Source organism: Podarcis cretensis, assembly GCF_951804945.1.
Source record: "Podarcis cretensis genome assembly, chromosome: 3".
NCBI classification, from domain to species: domain Eukaryota; kingdom Metazoa; phylum Chordata; class Lepidosauria; order Squamata; family Lacertidae; genus Podarcis; species Podarcis cretensis.
Window position 1 is genome coordinate 47,229,601 of NC_137172.1, and position 18,269 is coordinate 47,247,869.

An 18,269-nucleotide genomic window follows, 5' to 3' on the forward strand; every position below is an offset into this window, starting at 1 on the left:
AACAGTGCTTTCCTGACAATATGGTTTTTAAACGCTTTATGTGCTTTGACCTTATCATACTACAGATATGCATGCCACCCAAATACATTATTGAAACCTTCTAAGTCCAAAATGTCCGTGTTTTCAAGAAGCAGCCATTCTCTCAGCCAGCAAAAGGCGGCTGATTCATAATAAAGCTTCAGGTCTGGCAGGGCAAATCCCCCTCTTTCTTTAGCATCAGTTAAAATCTTATATTTTATTCGAGTCTTCTTGCCCTGCCAGACAAATCTAGAAATATCTCTCTGCCACTTCTTGAAACAGTCCACCTTGTCCAAAATTTGCAATGTTTGAAACAAATACAACATCCTTGGCAATACATTCATCTTTATCACAGCAATTTGGCCTAGCAATGATAACTTCAGATTGGACCATATTTCTAAATCCTTTTTCACTTCCATCCAACATTTTTCATAGTTATCTTTAAATAAATTCACATTCTTAGCGGTCATATTAACCCCCAGGTATTTCACTTTCTTAACCAATGTGTTTCCACTAACATTTCATTGCCCTAGACATACTTCTAGGACAGTGGTGGGAAAACCACTGTCCCTCCAGATGTTGTAAGAGCCCAACTCCCAACAGGCTTATGCAGGGCTGGAAGAAAGGACTGTGACATTGCCCCCCACTGCCCCATCCTCCACAGTGGCACACTCCACCTCTTCCTCTTCCTCATCCAGTTCCCCATTGCCTTGGTTTGTTTTTTGCATTGCCACATTATGACATCAGAGGGAGTGTTGGGGCACACCATTTTGCTTCCCCAAACAGTTGAGAAAATTGCTCCATTCCACCTCATGACTGGGCCAGCGCTGACCCCAGCCAGCATGGCCAACAGCCAGGGATTGTGGGAATTGTAGTCCACAACTTACGGAGAGACACATGTTTCCAATCCTGCTCTCAGCACTCTATTAATCTGTGAAAGGGGTATCAATGAAATATACAACATCCAGAATATCTGCCTGGCACCAGCATTGTTATGCTTTTGCTGCCAAGCAAATATACTTCTATTCCTCCAGGAATTTGATGTAACATGATGTAACTTTCTTATAATGTTGATTTCTGTACGGTGGTATACAAATCTTTTAAATACATAAAACACAACTGTAGTGTGTAACATTTTAGGAGGTAAAGGGATTCAGTACACCTCTGAATTAAAAGGTGTTAAGACCAGAAAAAACACATACAAACTCCAATAGATTCAGATCAACCCATTATTTGTTACTCAAAGTCACAGCACGCCTGTTTTTTCCAACCTCCTAAAGGCATCTTAGTAATTGAAGTTCAAACAAACCAGAGATTGTACTGATCTATCTGCTCAGCATTTCCCCAAGATTACTGAAAATTAACCTTTCAAGATGCAAATTCAAGATCATAATTTCAATGTGTGGGTTTTTTGTTTTGTTTTTTAAGATTGACAAATGGTGATGAAACTCTCATACCTGCTTTGTTCTCAAGAGCAGCTCTGAGTATCTTGTCACATGGCGTCATGACTCCCAAATCAATAACTCTGGAGGGGGAGGGAAAATGGTACTTTGCTAGTCATCATGTGCCATGTGCTTAATTAATCCATTTCTGCTATAAGGTATTATGAAGATCACTTATCCTGTTAGGAAGGCCAAAGGGAACAGCATTTGGCTTTTAATCTTTCCAGACAGCTAAGCAGCCAGACACCAGCTTTGTCCCAGCACTTTATTGCCCAACCATTCCGTCAACCCCCCTCCCCATTCTGAGCTGCTACCACATTTGCTCAAGTATATCTGGCCTGCATCTGAACCTGATCCCATGGCCTGCAACTTCTTCCCTTGGAAACAACAGATATGACTGGGGAAATACTGTGGTACTAGGGGAACCAATTCCCTCTGCAACTCCTGGTTCTGTTTAGGACAAATTGCTCATCTGTCAAGCACAGCTGACTCAGAGAACTAGCAGCTTAGTCAAAATGTTGTACACCCCACTTGAAGAAGGTGATTCTAATATTCCCAGTGACAACACAAAGCAAGGGGGGGTGGAACGGGACCCACAAGGGCACGAGGTCTAGTCTAATTACCTGAAATTATTGCATCCCAGAACAACTCCCACAATGTTCTTGCCAATGTCATGCACGTCACCTTTCACAGTAGCTAAAACAATTGTGCCATGGTAGGGGTCCTGCAAGAGTTAAAACAAAATCTGCAGGATTTATGAATATTTCCCATCTGAGCAACCTGCATGGTATAAATGGCTGGTTTATTGAAGCAGCTGTTAATACCAGCTTTTTTAAAGGCAGAAACAAATATTTATGAATCACATAGCATAGTTGTTTTTTTGTATACAAATATACATCTTCCTTATGAGCTTCTCATAGGCATCTATTCTAGATGGCCACTCCATCAACAGAATGCTGGACTAAGTAGGCCTTTCGTCTGATACAGCTATTACTGTACTATTACTATTACTATTACTATTACTATTACTGCACACATAATTTAACTAATCACAGAATGGAAGGCATAACAGAAGGAATGAGCATGGCTTCAACAAACAACCCATTTGGAGAGCTCCCTCACTGGGCACTGAAAGAAAATGTGTTCATTGAGGAGAAGTAGCTGCTAATACTTTATAGAATTCCTGTGGGGTTGTCTACAGGGTTCCTTCTTTCTCTTCTGTAATATTTAAGGGATAGCCAAGGATGTGCCCTCCAGATGTTGTTGGCTACAACTCCTATGGCCCCCAACCATTGGCCTTGCTGGCTAGAGTTTCTGTGAGTAGTCCCTACATCTGGAGGACATCAGCATCGACTACTTCTGAATTAGGCCTTTGGAAGAGACCTATCCCCCCCCCCCCGCCGCCCCAAGGCTGTGCTAACTCAATTCATGCAAAACCCTTTTCGAACTGCACCAATTGATGGCGCATCCAGCTGTTTAAACCTGCATCTGCCCCAATCATGCAGATGGCAAAGAGTGGGGAGTCCAGTTTTAAAAGAGACAGGGGTGCATGGATGAGGAAAGGTGAACCTCCCCTCCCGCATTACATTACTTCCCCCTCAGCACTTTTCTTTCAACAGGACTCATATTCAAAATCCAATGGGGGGGACGGGACAGAGAGGGGTAGGAACTGGGAAGTTCTGACAATGTGGCTTATTTGCCCCATAGTCCAGGATGTGCCTGAACACTTTTTGTTGTGCATCCATTTTGCTTTCCAAATCTGTGCCTCTAGCCCAAGTTTTATACATGGCTGAAACACACCTGGGCTCAAAACAAACAGACCTGGAGCCATGATGTGCAATCTGGGTCTTCAAAATCTTTTACGTCACCTATAATCTTTAATAAACAAACAACAGCAGCAACAACAACAACACAACAGCAACAATCTTTGATGCCTGAGAAACATTGTATTTATTACAATGATTAATCTCCTCTATCTTCCTAAAATGTAGAGGTTTGGGGAGAATTGAACATTCGAGAGTATGCCAAGTGACTGCGCCATCCAGCATTATTCTGCATTGTATTCATGAACACTCAAAAGCCTGCACAGCTGGGGCAGAAAGGCACATTCATTTAATCAAGCTGAAAGAAAACAAGTAAGTATAGTGGACCGGTCCAGCAATGATTGCAGATCTAATTGGTGATGGAAATCCTACAAACAAACAGGAATGAAGTACTGAAGGAGAAGAGGAAAAATCACCCAACCGCAGACAGTGCTGCAATGTGGACCAGGACATGCGTTTGATTTAAAGATGTCTTCTACGTAAAAACAAGACCATTTCAAGCATTAAATGAATTGGAGCATTCTAATACTGGGCAGAGAACCAAATAGCTTTCCTTTTCGATCCTGGCACAAGCCTGCAGGCACAGCCATTCATTCTAAAACATAATAACCAGTGCTCTGTATTTGCTGATGTTCTGGCACTACGGTTACTGCTCTGGGGGTAACTGCACTCCAGAGAGAAGCCATGCCAGCAGATATGTATATTATTTTAATGCAGGACAGCAGTGTTTTCTCATTGTTAATGCACACCATTTAGGGGCTAACAGAATCTCTCTCTCTTATTGTTTGCTAGCAATAGCATCCAGAATTTTCTGTAGCACCAACCAAGCAATAATACAGGATTGGCCAAATTCTGTAAACATACATACATTTCCCCATTTAAATACCAATATGCCTATAAGATAAAGACACACACCCCAGTAGAACTCCTAAGCTAGCTATCGATTGTTTTAAATGTTTCCCATAGCCTTTTTCTTTTTGGTGTTAGCTCATTCTGGTTTCTTACCCAAATGTCAAAGACAGCATAAGTGTCTCAGTTTGTTCCTAAATCCAATACAACCTTCGCAACAATTGGAACTACAAGAACAATTGCTGTCATTTAATTTTCACGCTTGTTAGGAATGAAAAATCCTGCTATAGCAACAATCCTCAGGTTCTTTCGAGCCCTATGATTATTTCCAATATGGGAGCAACTAAACACCAGTTTGACATATGCTTCCCAAGGAGGCACAGATCTGTATGTAAAAACAGGAGGCGTTCCATTCTGGAGAGCATTTCACCATGTTGCTGTCATGTGATCAGTCTCCTCTTGGGAATCAACCTCAAGGGGCGGGGGGAAATGGTGAGAGTCCAAGGCAGATGAAGCTGTGCAAATGGCTCGGCCCCTGTGCTGCCAAAAAGCACCCTCCCCACAGTAATTTTTCAGCTTAAAAACAAACAATTGTGGTGTGTGTGTGTGTGTGTGTGTTTAATAAATCAGCCTCTTATAAAATGTTTGAATGTGCAATCATACAAATAGCTCTTCAGAACAACATACACCATAAAAAGGCAGACACCAACCAGAACCATAGGAGAACAGGCAAAACGGACAAGGAGATAGGTTTTGCTATGGGAGGTGTGTGTAACATTTGAAGAGGAAAGATGGAGGGAAGCTGGGCTCACCCCACTAAGACAAAAAGCCATGCTTTTATATCTGTCTGCACACGCCCCAAGGTATTTGGTGAAAGTGCATCCAATGTCCAGGACAATTAGGTGCAGAGTTTATCATGATGGATCTCTGTGCAGCATTGGCTACCGTTACTTACTGGGCATCTGTTTTTATTGGGGAAAGTGTCAAAAGGCAAATTTTATACGTTACAACCAACCACCTGTTTCCAAAAGCAAATCAACTTGTCTGTTTTACAGTGATTGCTGCAACCAGCATTATATGAATACATGCCTCACAATAAACTTTGCTATAACCTGCAAGGCTCTAACACAACCATGGAAAAAATTCATTAAAGAGAACCAAACAATGTAGTGTGCAAACTTGCCTCTTCTTCTGTGGAACCTGACAATGCACGCATTTCCTCTCTTTCCTTTTCCATGAAGGGAATCAGATGACCAACAGCCTTCTTCATAACACGAGCAGATTTGATAACCTGGATGCCCAGATTCAAGGGAAGAGCCAATTACAGCTATGTGTTTAGCTAAGAGTTCATTTTTAAAATAACAACAACCACCTCGATCCATCATGCAAATTAAACCAGACTATCAATAACCTCCAATTAAAAACACACTTTAGTATCTTCCCTATTCTCTGCTGCCTAGAAACTCCTGCACTGATCATATTAACATGCCTCCATGCTGCTTAGCCCATTCACAATGATTGGGCTTGCTCAATCATTGTGTTGGCCAAGAAATGTGAATCAATATCTGGATTAATGGAGTGCCATTGGACAACTGTCTGCAAATGTAAGGAGAGCCCACATCAGCTAAACTGGCCCTACTGTGAGGCACAAGTGCTTTTGAGGAACTTGTAGATAAAACTAGAAATAAATTAACAAAAAATAAATAAACAACTCTGTGAACACATTACCACTATACTAAGAGTGAATACCAAGAAAAGGAATAGACAGATTAAAAGAATTATGTTGCAGGCTGGCCTGCCAACATATAGTAGTGGATAACAGCATATCCAGAAAGCTACTAGTTTATAAAGAATTGTCATTTATCCTGGAAGGCTGAATATAGGACTGCCCTTAGCTATTAGGGAAGATGAAAACAGCATCCATTTCACTGTTTAGGGTATGCCTAGCTTCTTGAACTGTCGAATGCTGGAGAGACCATTGATCAGTGGTATAGCACACTCTTTGCATGCAGGAGATTCCAGGTTCATTCTCTGGCATCACTAGTTAAAATGGGCTCAGTTAGCAGGTGACAGCAGAGTCACTGCCAGAAATATAAACAATGCTGTTTTGTTTTACTGCTCCACTCTGGGAGCCACCCAGAGTGTCTGGGGGAACCCAACCAGATGGGTGGGATATAAATAATTCAATTCAACACAACACAACACAACACAACACAACACAACACAATACAAACAGTGCTTTTTTCTGGGGGGACGCAGGGATACGCTTACCCCTAAACATTTTGTGAATCTATGTTTGGCCTGGTTGAGGGGCAGTATTTCAATATTAGTAGGAAAATGAGACTATCCCTAAACATTTTTTTAAGGAAAAAAGCACTGAATACAATACAATGCAATACAATACTAATACTAATGATGATAATGTAGTCTGATCTGGTATAAAACAACTTTTGTGTTCTACTGGTACAATTCCACTGTCTGGGGCACACCATAGGTAGAACAGGCTATTGGTCTGGTGATTAAATTATCTATAAATCATTCATTTTTGTAGATATTAATGGTTAATAGAAAATTCTCATCATTCTTCTTTACCTGTGGTAGAAACATCTTGCCAGCTCCAAAAAGATCACCAACTGTTTTCATGCCGTTCATCAGAGGCCCCTCAATTATATTCAGAGGTCTGGGATACTTTTCTTTGTTTAATCTAGCTTCTTCTGTGTCTTCAATCACATATTTCTCAATACCCTGGGGGCGGGGAGAGAGAGACATAGTATTAGTGTGCTCATGCACTGCTAAAATAAGCATAATCATATTACACTAACCAGAGTGGGGAGCTGCAGAGTCTCCGAAAAACGAGAAAAGGACAGAGGAAAAGCAGAGAGAGGAAAGTCTCCCTCCTCTTTATCTACAGCTGCTTTTGCTGGAAGTCTGCAGGGGAAGGACTGGGTCTTTACCAGCAGACACAAACACAGCCCATCTCTATGAAGGAGTGTTACAGAGCGTCACATGGCAGTGAACAAATATAAAGTCAAAGAAAGTCATCAACGAGTAAAACAAATCAGCAACAGAAACCAAACATTATACAAGCAACATCAAATCAAGTTGAAAGCAGCAGAAAACTTTTTCAGGAGTGAGTCTGACAAAACAGGAAATGAGAAGGCCACTCATAGGTATTCCAGGAGCAAGGTGGCCCTGTTCTTAATTGCCTCAATTCAAAAGGGAGGGGGCACTTCAAGCAAGGCTTCTGAAGGAAGTTTTAAAGAGTGACAGATGGTTCTTCAGTTCTTCTGTTGATACCACATCCCTCTTCACACTTGTAGCCAGAGGTACGCTCAGTAAGGCCAAGTGGGGAAAAAACCAGTTAAGCCAAAATGAGCTTAGTCGGTTGCTTTCAACCTCAGTTTAAAATCTGTACCGCTTTCTCTCCTCCTTGAGCATAAGTCTGGATTGATATTTAAGATAATTAAAAATAAAGTTGGGAAATTAGATTTTTGTTATTATAATAATAAATGACTTCTTTAAAAAAGAAAGACAGATCTGTTACACCTTTGGTGATTTTTCTCATATATGGATTTATGTTTTGATATCAGCTTCTCATTTTATATGTTATATAGCAAGAGTTGACTTGCGGCTGATACAGCCTTAGAATAACATAATCTGCAAAACTATCCATGGTAGGAGTCAGTAATCAATACATTTACAATCACCATAATTGTAAGGAGTTGTTGCAAGGTTATCTCAGGTGAGCAGATTTTCCAGATTTCATTACCTGTGAATTACAAGGTTGTGTGTCTTGGAAAGCTGGCTTGTGCAATTTTGTAATGTTGTGAAGTACATGGGTTGCATCTAACATTAGTTCTGCACAGAATGGACCCACTGAAATTAAGGGACATGACTAACAGGTCCTTTAATTTCAATGGATCTATCATAGTATAACTTGGTACAACCCTATGTCTGTAAGAAGTGGCTAATACTCACTCATTTCCAGTCATTAAGATAAGTCCTGCCAAACACGTTTCTACCTGAATTCTATCTGTATTCCTCCTTCCATCACAAAGAAATCCCGGGAGGATTTAAGTTGGACAGGCTAAGAATATTACACTGACACCTTCCAACAACCTTCTCCTCAAATCATTCTTCAATCAAGGAATTCTACTCTTTAGAGGTTCAAAGTGCTTGATAATAAGGAAGTATACAAAATTATAATTTAAGTAGAGTCTGTTTGAAGAGAATAGACACTGGCTTTGATGTGGAAAAACACATAAAAAATCACCTTGACAAGGGCATACTCCAGTCTTTCCTCCACAGAGCCATTTCTCCATTCATCTGTCTGTACCACTTTCTTTCCTCCTTGAGCATGAGTCTGGATTGATATTTAAGGTAATTAAAAATAAAGTTGGGAAATTAGATTTTTGTTGTTATAATAATAATAATAATAATAATAATAATAATAATAAATGACTTCTTTAAAAAAGAAAAAGAAAAACTTGAAAGCATTTGCCATTTCAAATCATACAGCTTGAACCCCCTCTCAAGTGGAGACTTCTGGCCCAAGGAAAAGATACAGACTAAAAGTCTTCCCCCACCCCCCCAGCATTCCAGATACCTTCTGTAGATGGAAGGCTGATTGGGTGAGGACTTAAGTAGGTGGTGAATGCACAGTCTTTCATACATTGTTAAATTACAACTCATATCATCCCTGATGATTAGCAGGCCATCCTAGCTGTGAGTCCTAGATGACCTGCTCCCTCCCTTGCAGATCTTTTTACAACTAGCCCAGGAGGGTGACTGACTCCAACTAACAAAAGCTGAGGCTGCCAAACAAGATTCTTGGGCTGACTACTTTTGTTACTGTTTGCAGTTACCTAATTCTTTTCATGCTGTAAGCCACCTTGAGCATGGCTTGAGCTATGGAAAGGCGGCATACAAATAAAATGATTGATTATGTTCTCATTCAAATGAATCTCAAAGCGGCTTACAAACAGAAAACAACAACAACAACATTCTAGAGCCTAATAGAACATTATAAGTACAGCTGAAAACATATAAAATAATTAACAAATCATCAGTAAAACAATTACAATCTATAAAACACTATTAACAAAGCAGCAACTAAAACAATAAGCAACTAAAACATCACAATTACAGCAAAAGTCATATTATATTATTAACTAAACAATGCAGCATTTACAATCCATAAAACAATATTAAGATTAGCTAAATAGCAACTAAAAAAACAAGCTAAGCACTGTTTAGTTCATACACACTCCACGTCCCTAAGACTCATAATAGTTCACTCTATTCCGTTCACTGGCTCTGCCCCTGCATGCATTCAGGATAAGGGCGGAAGTGCATACAAACTATATATGCAAGTCTCCATCTGTGTGACTGAGAAGGCTCGGAATACGAGTATTCCTGATCACATGCTCAGAACCAAGGTGCGTACAGCAGCAAGGAGGAACCTCCAGCCTATGGGCCAGATCTGGCCTACCAGCCCTCTCCATCCAGCTTGCTAGGCCTCTGCTGTCATGCTGTGCCTATTTTGATCCTGAATAAAGCCTTTTCTCTGTGCGTGCTGAAAAAAGACTTCCCTTTCCCAACACCAAAGAGAAAATGCTGCAAATCTGGCTATGTAGGAACCCTCTTGCATGGTCAATTTAAATGAGTGAGTGAGTGAGTGAGTGTGTGTGTGTGTGAGAGAGAGAGAGAGAGAGAGAGAGAGAGAGAACGAGGTGTGCATGTCTGAAAGTGTGATGCGCCTGAGTGAGAGAGAGAGAGAGGAAATGTGATATTTCTTTATGTGAGAAAGGGTTGCATGTTCTGGCTGTGCCCACTTTGTGTTTGAGCACCGCCCACTTTGAGCATGTTGTTTCTGATTATTTCCTCTCAAGGAAATATGACCCTCAGGGAGGTAAAAGGCTTCCCACTCCTAGCATACAGACCCTTTCAGACCTTGTACTGAATGTGTGTGGAGGGTTGGGATCAGCAGGCGAATTATTCAGCTGCCTTATGTGGCTCTCCTATACCTGACACCTGAACAGATGACTCCCCCCACCCACACCAGTCAGACACTGGGAAACCTGGATCCCTGCCTTCCAATAGCTAACTTGTGCTCAGGATATTTTAATGTAGATGTTTTTGAACCCATGTAAACAGACAAGGCTAAAGATTGCTTTACACTAACCATTTAAAGGTATTTCCTTCTGAAGAGGCAAGGCAGTAAACCATAAGTGGCTCATCAATAGAAAAAGAGATGCCTCAAGGATTGATATTTTGGATTTTTATTTCTGGGAACTTAATTTAAATTAACTTTATCCCTGGCCAACCTAACAGTTTTATTTCAATAACCTAACAAATTAATTTGGCTTTGGTACAGTTCCTGCTGGCTACAGTTTATGTTCTGTCACGTAATGGATCACTAATGAATCAAAATCTGTACTTCATCAGTTTAAGAAAGCACCTCATTCTATATCCCCTTCAACCTCACATTGCCTAAGGCACCTTCAGAGAGAACCCAGGGAACTTTGGGAGGCTGTTTGGTGGCAGCAAGTACTTCAAACGGGGCGAAGGGGGGAGGCAGGGTACAAGAGAGGGGTACAACCTGTTGTGGCCAGATGGGCCCACGATGATACTCCTCATGTGGGAGTTGCTCCAACCCCCTTAATCATCCCGGTTGCCTGTTGTGAGCCTTTCAAGTTCTGTAATATCCATTTTGAGAACGTACACAGTATGCCAAGTGAGGTCCCAACATAGATTTGTATACTGTAATGGCATTATGGTATCAGCTGTTTTATTTTCAATAAGTTTCCTATTTATCCCTAACATGGACGTTGCCGTTTTCACAGCTGCCACACACTGGGTCAACATCTCTATTGAGCTATTCACCGCAACTCCCAAAGCCTCATTCCTGGGCCAGTCATTGCCAGTCCAGAGCCCATTAATATATATATTAGAAATCTCTATCAGCCCTCTTAGGCTGGACTGAGGGGAACTGAAACTGTTCCCCTTATAGCCGGCAGAAATTAGGGTCTTTACAGTGTCCAAAAATCCAGGCACATCTCTAACAGGAGAAAAAGCAGCTTGGAAGAAGTCTGAGCTGTTTTCTCATTAAATAGGCTAGGGTTTACCAAAGAACAGTAATTTTATTCCCTCCTTTGAGAGCTTCTAAGCATAATTATTCTTGCCTTGGGGGAAAAATGCTCATTTAACAAGCTACAAAATATTTCCATCAAAACACGCGTTCAGAAGAATCCTATGGTATAGTCTTCCTGAGTCTATACCACTTGAGAATGATGTGGGGAAATTGCATGACTGAATGCTCAAAACCTCCCTGCCTGTGTGGGTAAGCTATACTATCAAGGAAACAGATACTAGTTTAGAAAGTTAGAAGAAAAAGGCATAGTATTACTTAGGATAATATTCAAATCATACTTGCGCGCGCGAACACACACACACACACAGAGCCTTCTGAAATGGTATTGTCACTATGGGCTAGACATTGAGATTCTTAAGCATGTATACACTTGCATATTAAAACAGTATGCTTTAATATAACAACAGTGCACGCAGAACACAGAGACTGCATAACTATCAAATATGGTTTTCTCTAGGTATTTCTTGCTATGCTTATCTCTCGCTCTTCCTTTGGAAAAATTTCCACAGGGCTGCCAGACAACTTTCCCTCCAGGCTCAGACCTGCTTATCTTTGACATATAACATTATCATGTGCACTCAGAATATTCCCCCCACCCCCACCTCCCAATGTGATTTGGCATCTTGGCAGAAAAATTGCACCACTCACCAAGGAAGACAAATACATAAAGCATTTTTTTTTAATCCCCAAGGTTCAATGTTTGAATGCCACAGCTTGCATTTTAAAAAAGAAAGCAGGCAAAATATAAAAATTACCTGGGCGTAACGCAGAAGTTTCTCTGTGGCCTCTGGATCCTTATTCCAAATCAAATCTTCACACAACTGCAACAGCTCCTTGTGGATATCATCATACACAGGCAAGTTTCCCGCATTCACAATCCCCATGTCCAATCCATACTGACGATACAGGAATAGGAGAGGGAAGATAATGAACACTACAAAATATGCATTCTGATCAGAAGCTGTTTTGTCAAAATGCTCACATTACCTTAATGGCATGGTACAGAAAAACTCCATGCATCGCTTCTCGAATAGCTTCCATTCCCCGAAAGGAAAAAGACAGATTGGAAAGGCCTCCACTTATTTTGGCTCCAGGCAGAGTTTCCTGACAACAATAGGATAAGCAGCAAGCTCATGATAAAAACCTATTTTCGTATCAGAGGCCTAAGGGCCATCAGTGAATTCATGAAGCACATCTTTGTGGTCTAAAGGACAGTAAGCTACCCAGGCACACAGCGGTGTCTGGGCACCATAGAAACAGCAGGTGAAAAACAGCTATCACTCCAGGCCAGGTTTCTCTCAAAACATAGCCTATCCCACATTCAAGGCTATGCATTGTCCCACTTGGATTCTTTTAACATTCTATTTGCTATTCCTCATGGATAAGGTGTGAAAATCCTTGAAAACAGGAGCTGGTCAGTCTACAGATTACCGTAGATAACTTGCTCATTTATTTCCCTTAAGTTAACCTTACATTCATTAAACTAAGGAATTTCACCTCTGACTTTAAATGGCCATATTAGAGCCAGATGTATCTGCATGGCTATGAGAAATATTAATCCAGTAGATAGAAGACTGTAACTAGACAGTGGAAATATGAGTTAAGAGTCCCGTCTCAAGGCTCCTTCACTACAAAATTCCCAAGATGATTAATTCACAGGCTGCAGAGACAGAGGGACAGAGATCCCAACATGCTATCATACACAGATGGAAATCACTGCACATGTGCCTGCAGAGGAGCTGCAATTAGCTTACTAGCACATGCAAACAGAGCTATTTATATGAACATTGACTCCTCACATGTTAAGTTACTGTGTGCGTTTATATTGCAAAGAATTTCTACCCAGCCATTGTTGCTTGTGAAGCACAAGCTGGCCAAACTGAGCTCCTTCAGAAGGAAGGGTGAGATAAATCAAATAAATAATAGGAACAGTGGTTGCCTTTTTGGGAGATCATACTCCTTTGTCCTATATCATGATCTATCAAATCATAATATTGGCCTACCTCACAGGGGTGGTGCAGAGATAAATAAAGGAATTCTTATCCTTGCTTTTACCCCCCCCCGGCTTTAGAAACAAGGTGCGTTATAAATCCACACCAATAAAGATGGTAATAGGTAATTACTATATTTTTGCCCTTTATTTACGGGTAACATACGCACACACGCATTTATAATAAAGTATTTGAAGGAGATCCTGTTCAGAGTACAATCAAACTAGAGACAGAATACACTGCAATAATGGAGCCTGTGCTAATTAAATGAGGCAGCTTTCACGTAGCTTGTCAAAGACCTTTTGGCTAATCTGCCAACGTTTTGCTAAAATTGCTCCATTTAATTACTATAAGTATATTTACACTACAGATAATTGTCTGGGATATTTTTAGACTGATATATAATTTATAATATCTTTGCTATCCGAAGCAGGGCTGAGGAGCTAGTACAGTACAAAGAGAGCTGCATCATTCCACACAGGCTATTGCTTATTTTCTGGTGTGATCCCCTTCTCCCTCCACCACAATACTTTAAATAATAATAATAATCAAACCCCACCCCACTCTCCATTAAAGAACTCCCCAGACTCACTTTTATGGTTTTAGTCGCATTGATAAAGTTAATTGCATACAGATTGTGTTCCTCCATTCCAGTACCTATGGTAAGAATGTTGGGATCAAAAATGATATCGTTCGGATTAAAGCCCACTTTGTTCACTAGGAGGTTGTAGGCTCTGGTGCAGATTGCAATTTTTTCATCAGATTCAGTGGCCTGAAAAGGGGGAAGGGGGGGGAGGAGTGAGAAGGAAAGGTAAGTTTCCTGTCTGCAAGGTCTGACCAGTGAATCTCTTATTTTCTGTGAGTTACATCAAGGCACCAATGAGCTTATTATCTGAGTGGATGATAATTTCAACACCCCTATATCAATTCTGTTACTCAGGGGTGTCTCATATTCTGTTAGTTCCTCATTTCCTGCTGGTTTGGTTCCCACATAGCATACATACCATATATTTAAAGCTCATCACTTCCCCCACTTTCCTGGGAACTGCAGTTTAAGAATTGCAGCTCTGTGAGGAGTAAATGACAGTTCAAATATTTTTTTGGGGGGAAAGACGTGCTCTTTCAGTGTGCAGTAAATGTGTGATGTGTATGCTGCCCTCCCCCCCAGCTCCTTTACTACTCCAGGTTGTGGATATAACAAAAATATTATGGGACCTTCCTCAAAGTCAGTAAGGTATGTTCAAGTGGTACTGACCTGACCCACTTCATCAAAAGCCATAACCACCACAGCTGCACCATATCTCTTTATCTTTCTCGCTTTTGCCAGGAAGTCTTCTTCGCCTTCCTTCAGACTGATGCTATTCACTATGCATTTTCCTTGGCAACACTTCAACCCAGCCTCTATCACTGCAAAATTTGAAGAATCGATACAGAGCGGCACCTGATACCGGGGAAGCGGGGGGGGGGGGAGTGCAAATTTATAAATTAGCATAGCTAAGTAGCTACATTTTTCTTTGTCAACAACTAAAACATCAACAGGAAAAAGTCACAACAGTGTTGATGTTTTCTAACCTGTTATGTAGTTATGCATATAAAAAAGAATGTTAACAATCCACAGTTAAAAGAAACACGAAGGAACTTACATGAAACTTCCAACAGTGTGGTTTATCATCCCAGTTTGTTTCCCCTAAACCATAGATCAGACTAGCTACAGTTTCAGGTTTGAACATAACACTTTGCTTTTCATTTATGTAGTACCTTGGATCCCGAATGCTTTGCAAGTCGAACGTTTTGGCTCCTGAACACCACAAACTCGGAAGTGAGTGTCCCAGTTTTCAAACGTTCTTTGGAGCCCGAACGTCTGACAGGGCTTCCGACTGGCTGCAGGAGGTTCTTGCAGCCAGTCAGAAGCCGCACTTTGGTTTCTGAACATTTTGGAGGTCGAACAGATTTCCGGAAGGGATTCTGTTCAACTTCCTAGGTATGACTGTACTATTTATGGTGAGCCATCTGCATTTCAAACTGTTGCAGTCCTTCAAAAGAAGAAAAGCAAGAATCCTCTCGGCCATTAATAACCCAGCACTTCAAAATATTTCCCTGCAACACAGGAGCTGTTTTTCTGCATGGGCTCATCCCACAGCATAACTGCAGCATTTAAGTACTCTGCATCACCACATGAGCAGAGTCAATTGCACAGGCTCTGACCACACCATAGTCACCTTGCTAGGATCAGGGGTAATGTTTGGGTGGTTGAGAACCCTTGTAAATCTTGGTGGGACCTCTAGCAATACAGCAGTGCCATAGGATGAACTTTCAGGAAAGTGGCAAGTCGGTAGAAATGCAGTCACTAAATACTGTCTGTAGAATTAAAAGATTATTCCTAATGCTGTATACGCCCCTCCCCCAATTCACAGCTCTATCTGCAAGAACATCTGTTTTAATCTGACATCAGAAGTTGTGCATACAACCTTGGCAATGTCAGGTTCTGAAGCAATGAAGTTGCAGAATCTGGCCATAGCACATGGCCCATCTAGCATCCCGTCGTCCATATTGAGATCCAAAATTTGGGCTCCCATCTCAACCTGGGCCTTGGCTACACTCAGGGCATCCTAAAAAGGGATCACAAAAAAATTTGTAAAAAATATAGTAAATGCCTAAGTGCATTAGTGAGTCCTTTTTATATTCCTCTTTGTTGGTGATCATCTCCAATTCTGAATTACATCAAACAGCTCCCAACTCCCTTAAAATAAAACATTAATATAAATGTGTCTCCCATCCTCTCTTGTCTTACGCAGATTCCTCTTCTCTTTGGGTTTGGCTTCACACAGCATATTGGACTGAAATAGTTTATTGGGCCGAAACAGAGCCCCATTTGCACATAACTATAGGAGTTTGGAAGCTTCTTTCCTGCAGCTTATTCCCACACTGCCCTAGTAATGTATCAATTCAGAAACCCTGCAGGCAGAAGCAACAGTGTAGAACCTGTGTGGAAGTCAGGAATCCATGACTCCATTTCTCTCTTTCAGCTGTCCAAGCACAGCTGAAGCTCACACTTCCAGAAATTCAAACGCTTGAATAATGTGATGCCTATTAACAAAAATGCTTCCATGCTAGGCCTTTTACCTTTACAAGAGAAGTGCCTTGATACTTTTTTCATGCTGAACCAAATTAGTACACTTCCACCAACTGCATGAAAAAGTTCCCTGCTGATTACTTATCTACTACAGACTGAATATGCAAACTTTTAAAATACGGTAAGTCAGAGACAAACTAAGTTGAATGCTTACTTCATATTTGCCGGCCATGATGAGTTTGGCAAACCTTCGTGATCCTGCAACATTGCAGCGTTCACCAATGTTCACAAAGTTGGTGTACTGCCCAATCCTGAAGGGTTCCAAGCCTTGAAAGGAAAAAACAATGACAACAATCAAGACAGGTTAAAAAGCAGAACATACAACCTACATACTCTCAATTCACATAAAGCCCCTGTATAGCAGATGTAGCTCATATGCAAAGCATAATGAGCTATGCTTTAGATTTACAAGAATATACAGGCAACTCCCATTTTCCGAGCGTTTGATGCACGTGCAACCACGCACATGCATGCTGTGTTGAGCACCAGAAGAGGGTGGAACAGGGCAGGCTGACACATGCATGATGACCCATAATGTAACCCACACATGAACGGAGGGTTGCCTGTACTCTTCTTTATATTTATGCGACTAATGAAACGAGTCTGTCCTCTACATGGATGGGAAAAAGCACTAATTCCCATTGCAACTACAGAACGCGGTATGACTAGTGTACCAAAGTTTACTATTTATTGATAAAAAATACCGCATTTTTCGCTCTATAACACGCACCTGACCATAACACGCACGTAGTTTTTAGAGGAGGAAAACAAGAAAAAAAATATTCTAAACGAAACAGTGGATGTATGATTTTTGTGGTTCATGCTGTGGCCACAGACATGTGATCTGATGGTGAGTTTGGGGTAGCCCAATGCAAAAATCCTGAGGATCCATGTGGATCCGTGCTTTGTAACCACGTTTTAAGTGGGGAGGGAAGGAAAAGCACTCAAGGGACAAGGAGCATGCGTGGTGTGTGTGGAGAAGGATGCTGCTAATAATGCAGAAGAGGGATATAAGGGGAGAAGGCTCCTCTCCTCTCCCGCTTTGCTCCTTTAAAACAAGCAGGCTCTGCTTCTCTCCCTCCTCCCTGGCTTAGAGAGCTGAAAAGCTTTGCTGCTATTTAGCGAGATGAGTGGGGAGGAGAGAGGGACAGAGAGCACGGTTTAAAGCAGCCAACCAGACAGGAGCCGCTTACACCTGTGTAAGCGGCTCCTCTCCCGCTTTGCTGTTTCAAAGCGAGCCACGGAGGAGGGAAGGAAGGGGAACCATGGATCCTCTGCTCACGACTGCAGCAGATCCCCCCCCCCCCCGCCACCTGTAGGCATTCGCTCCATAACACGCACAGACATTTCCCCTTACTTTCTAGGAGGAAAAAAGTTAGTGTTATGGTGCAAAAAATACGGTACTTGTAATGTATTTTGATTTTTTTTGAATGAAATAGCGGTATACAACAGTTATATAAAGACCACATAAAAAGTTAAAATCACAGGTCATCTGCTAACTATTACAGACAATGTTTTCATAATTGTCTGCATAAGCTTGGCAGCATAGAAACCTCTCCAACTGAGGGGTCAGAAAATGACGCTCCTACATGTGATCTCAGTGGTCAAGATGGCATACAAGGGCTCAAGTGATCCCTATGCTAACCCGGCTTGGTAGTAAATGGACAGCCAGTGTTGATGTTCTAACAATGGTGTTGCATGTTGTCAGCCATGTGCCCCCATCAGCAGTTTGGCTGCTGCATTCTGCACAAGCGGCAGCTTCCGGAGCAGGTCCAAAGGCAGCCCCACATAGAGTGAACTGAAATCATCCAGCCTTAAGTTTACCAATGCATTGATTACAGTGGTCAGACATTATCTAAC

General features: G+C 41.4%; 1 protein-coding gene across 4 annotated transcripts in view; it reads right to left on the minus strand.

Moving 5' to 3' along the window:
• MTR (5-methyltetrahydrofolate-homocysteine methyltransferase) overlaps positions 1–18,269 on the minus strand; it is a 64,171-nt gene that overhangs the window by 21,779 nt on the left and 24,123 nt on the right. For 3 of the 4 annotated variants that reach the window (XM_079969466.1, XM_079969467.1, XM_079969468.1), the window contains 11 exons: positions 16,564–16,676; positions 15,745–15,885; positions 14,532–14,717; positions 13,869–14,048; positions 12,273–12,389; positions 12,041–12,181; positions 8,406–8,495; positions 6,725–6,877; positions 5,316–5,423; positions 2,084–2,184; positions 1,476–1,543 (listed from right to left, as the gene is read on the minus strand). In XM_079969466.1, coding sequence (XP_079825592.1) covers positions 1,476–1,543; positions 2,084–2,184; positions 5,316–5,423; positions 6,725–6,877; positions 8,406–8,495; positions 12,041–12,181; positions 12,273–12,389; positions 13,869–14,048; positions 14,532–14,717; positions 15,745–15,885; positions 16,564–16,676 — 1,398 coding nt within the window. Of the gene's footprint in view, positions 1–1,475; positions 1,640–2,083; positions 2,185–5,315; positions 5,424–6,724; positions 6,878–8,405; positions 8,496–12,040; positions 12,182–12,272; positions 12,390–13,868; positions 14,049–14,531; positions 14,718–15,744; positions 15,886–16,563; positions 16,677–18,269 lie in introns of those variants that run through there. The other variant, XM_079969469.1, reaches the window with a different exon arrangement.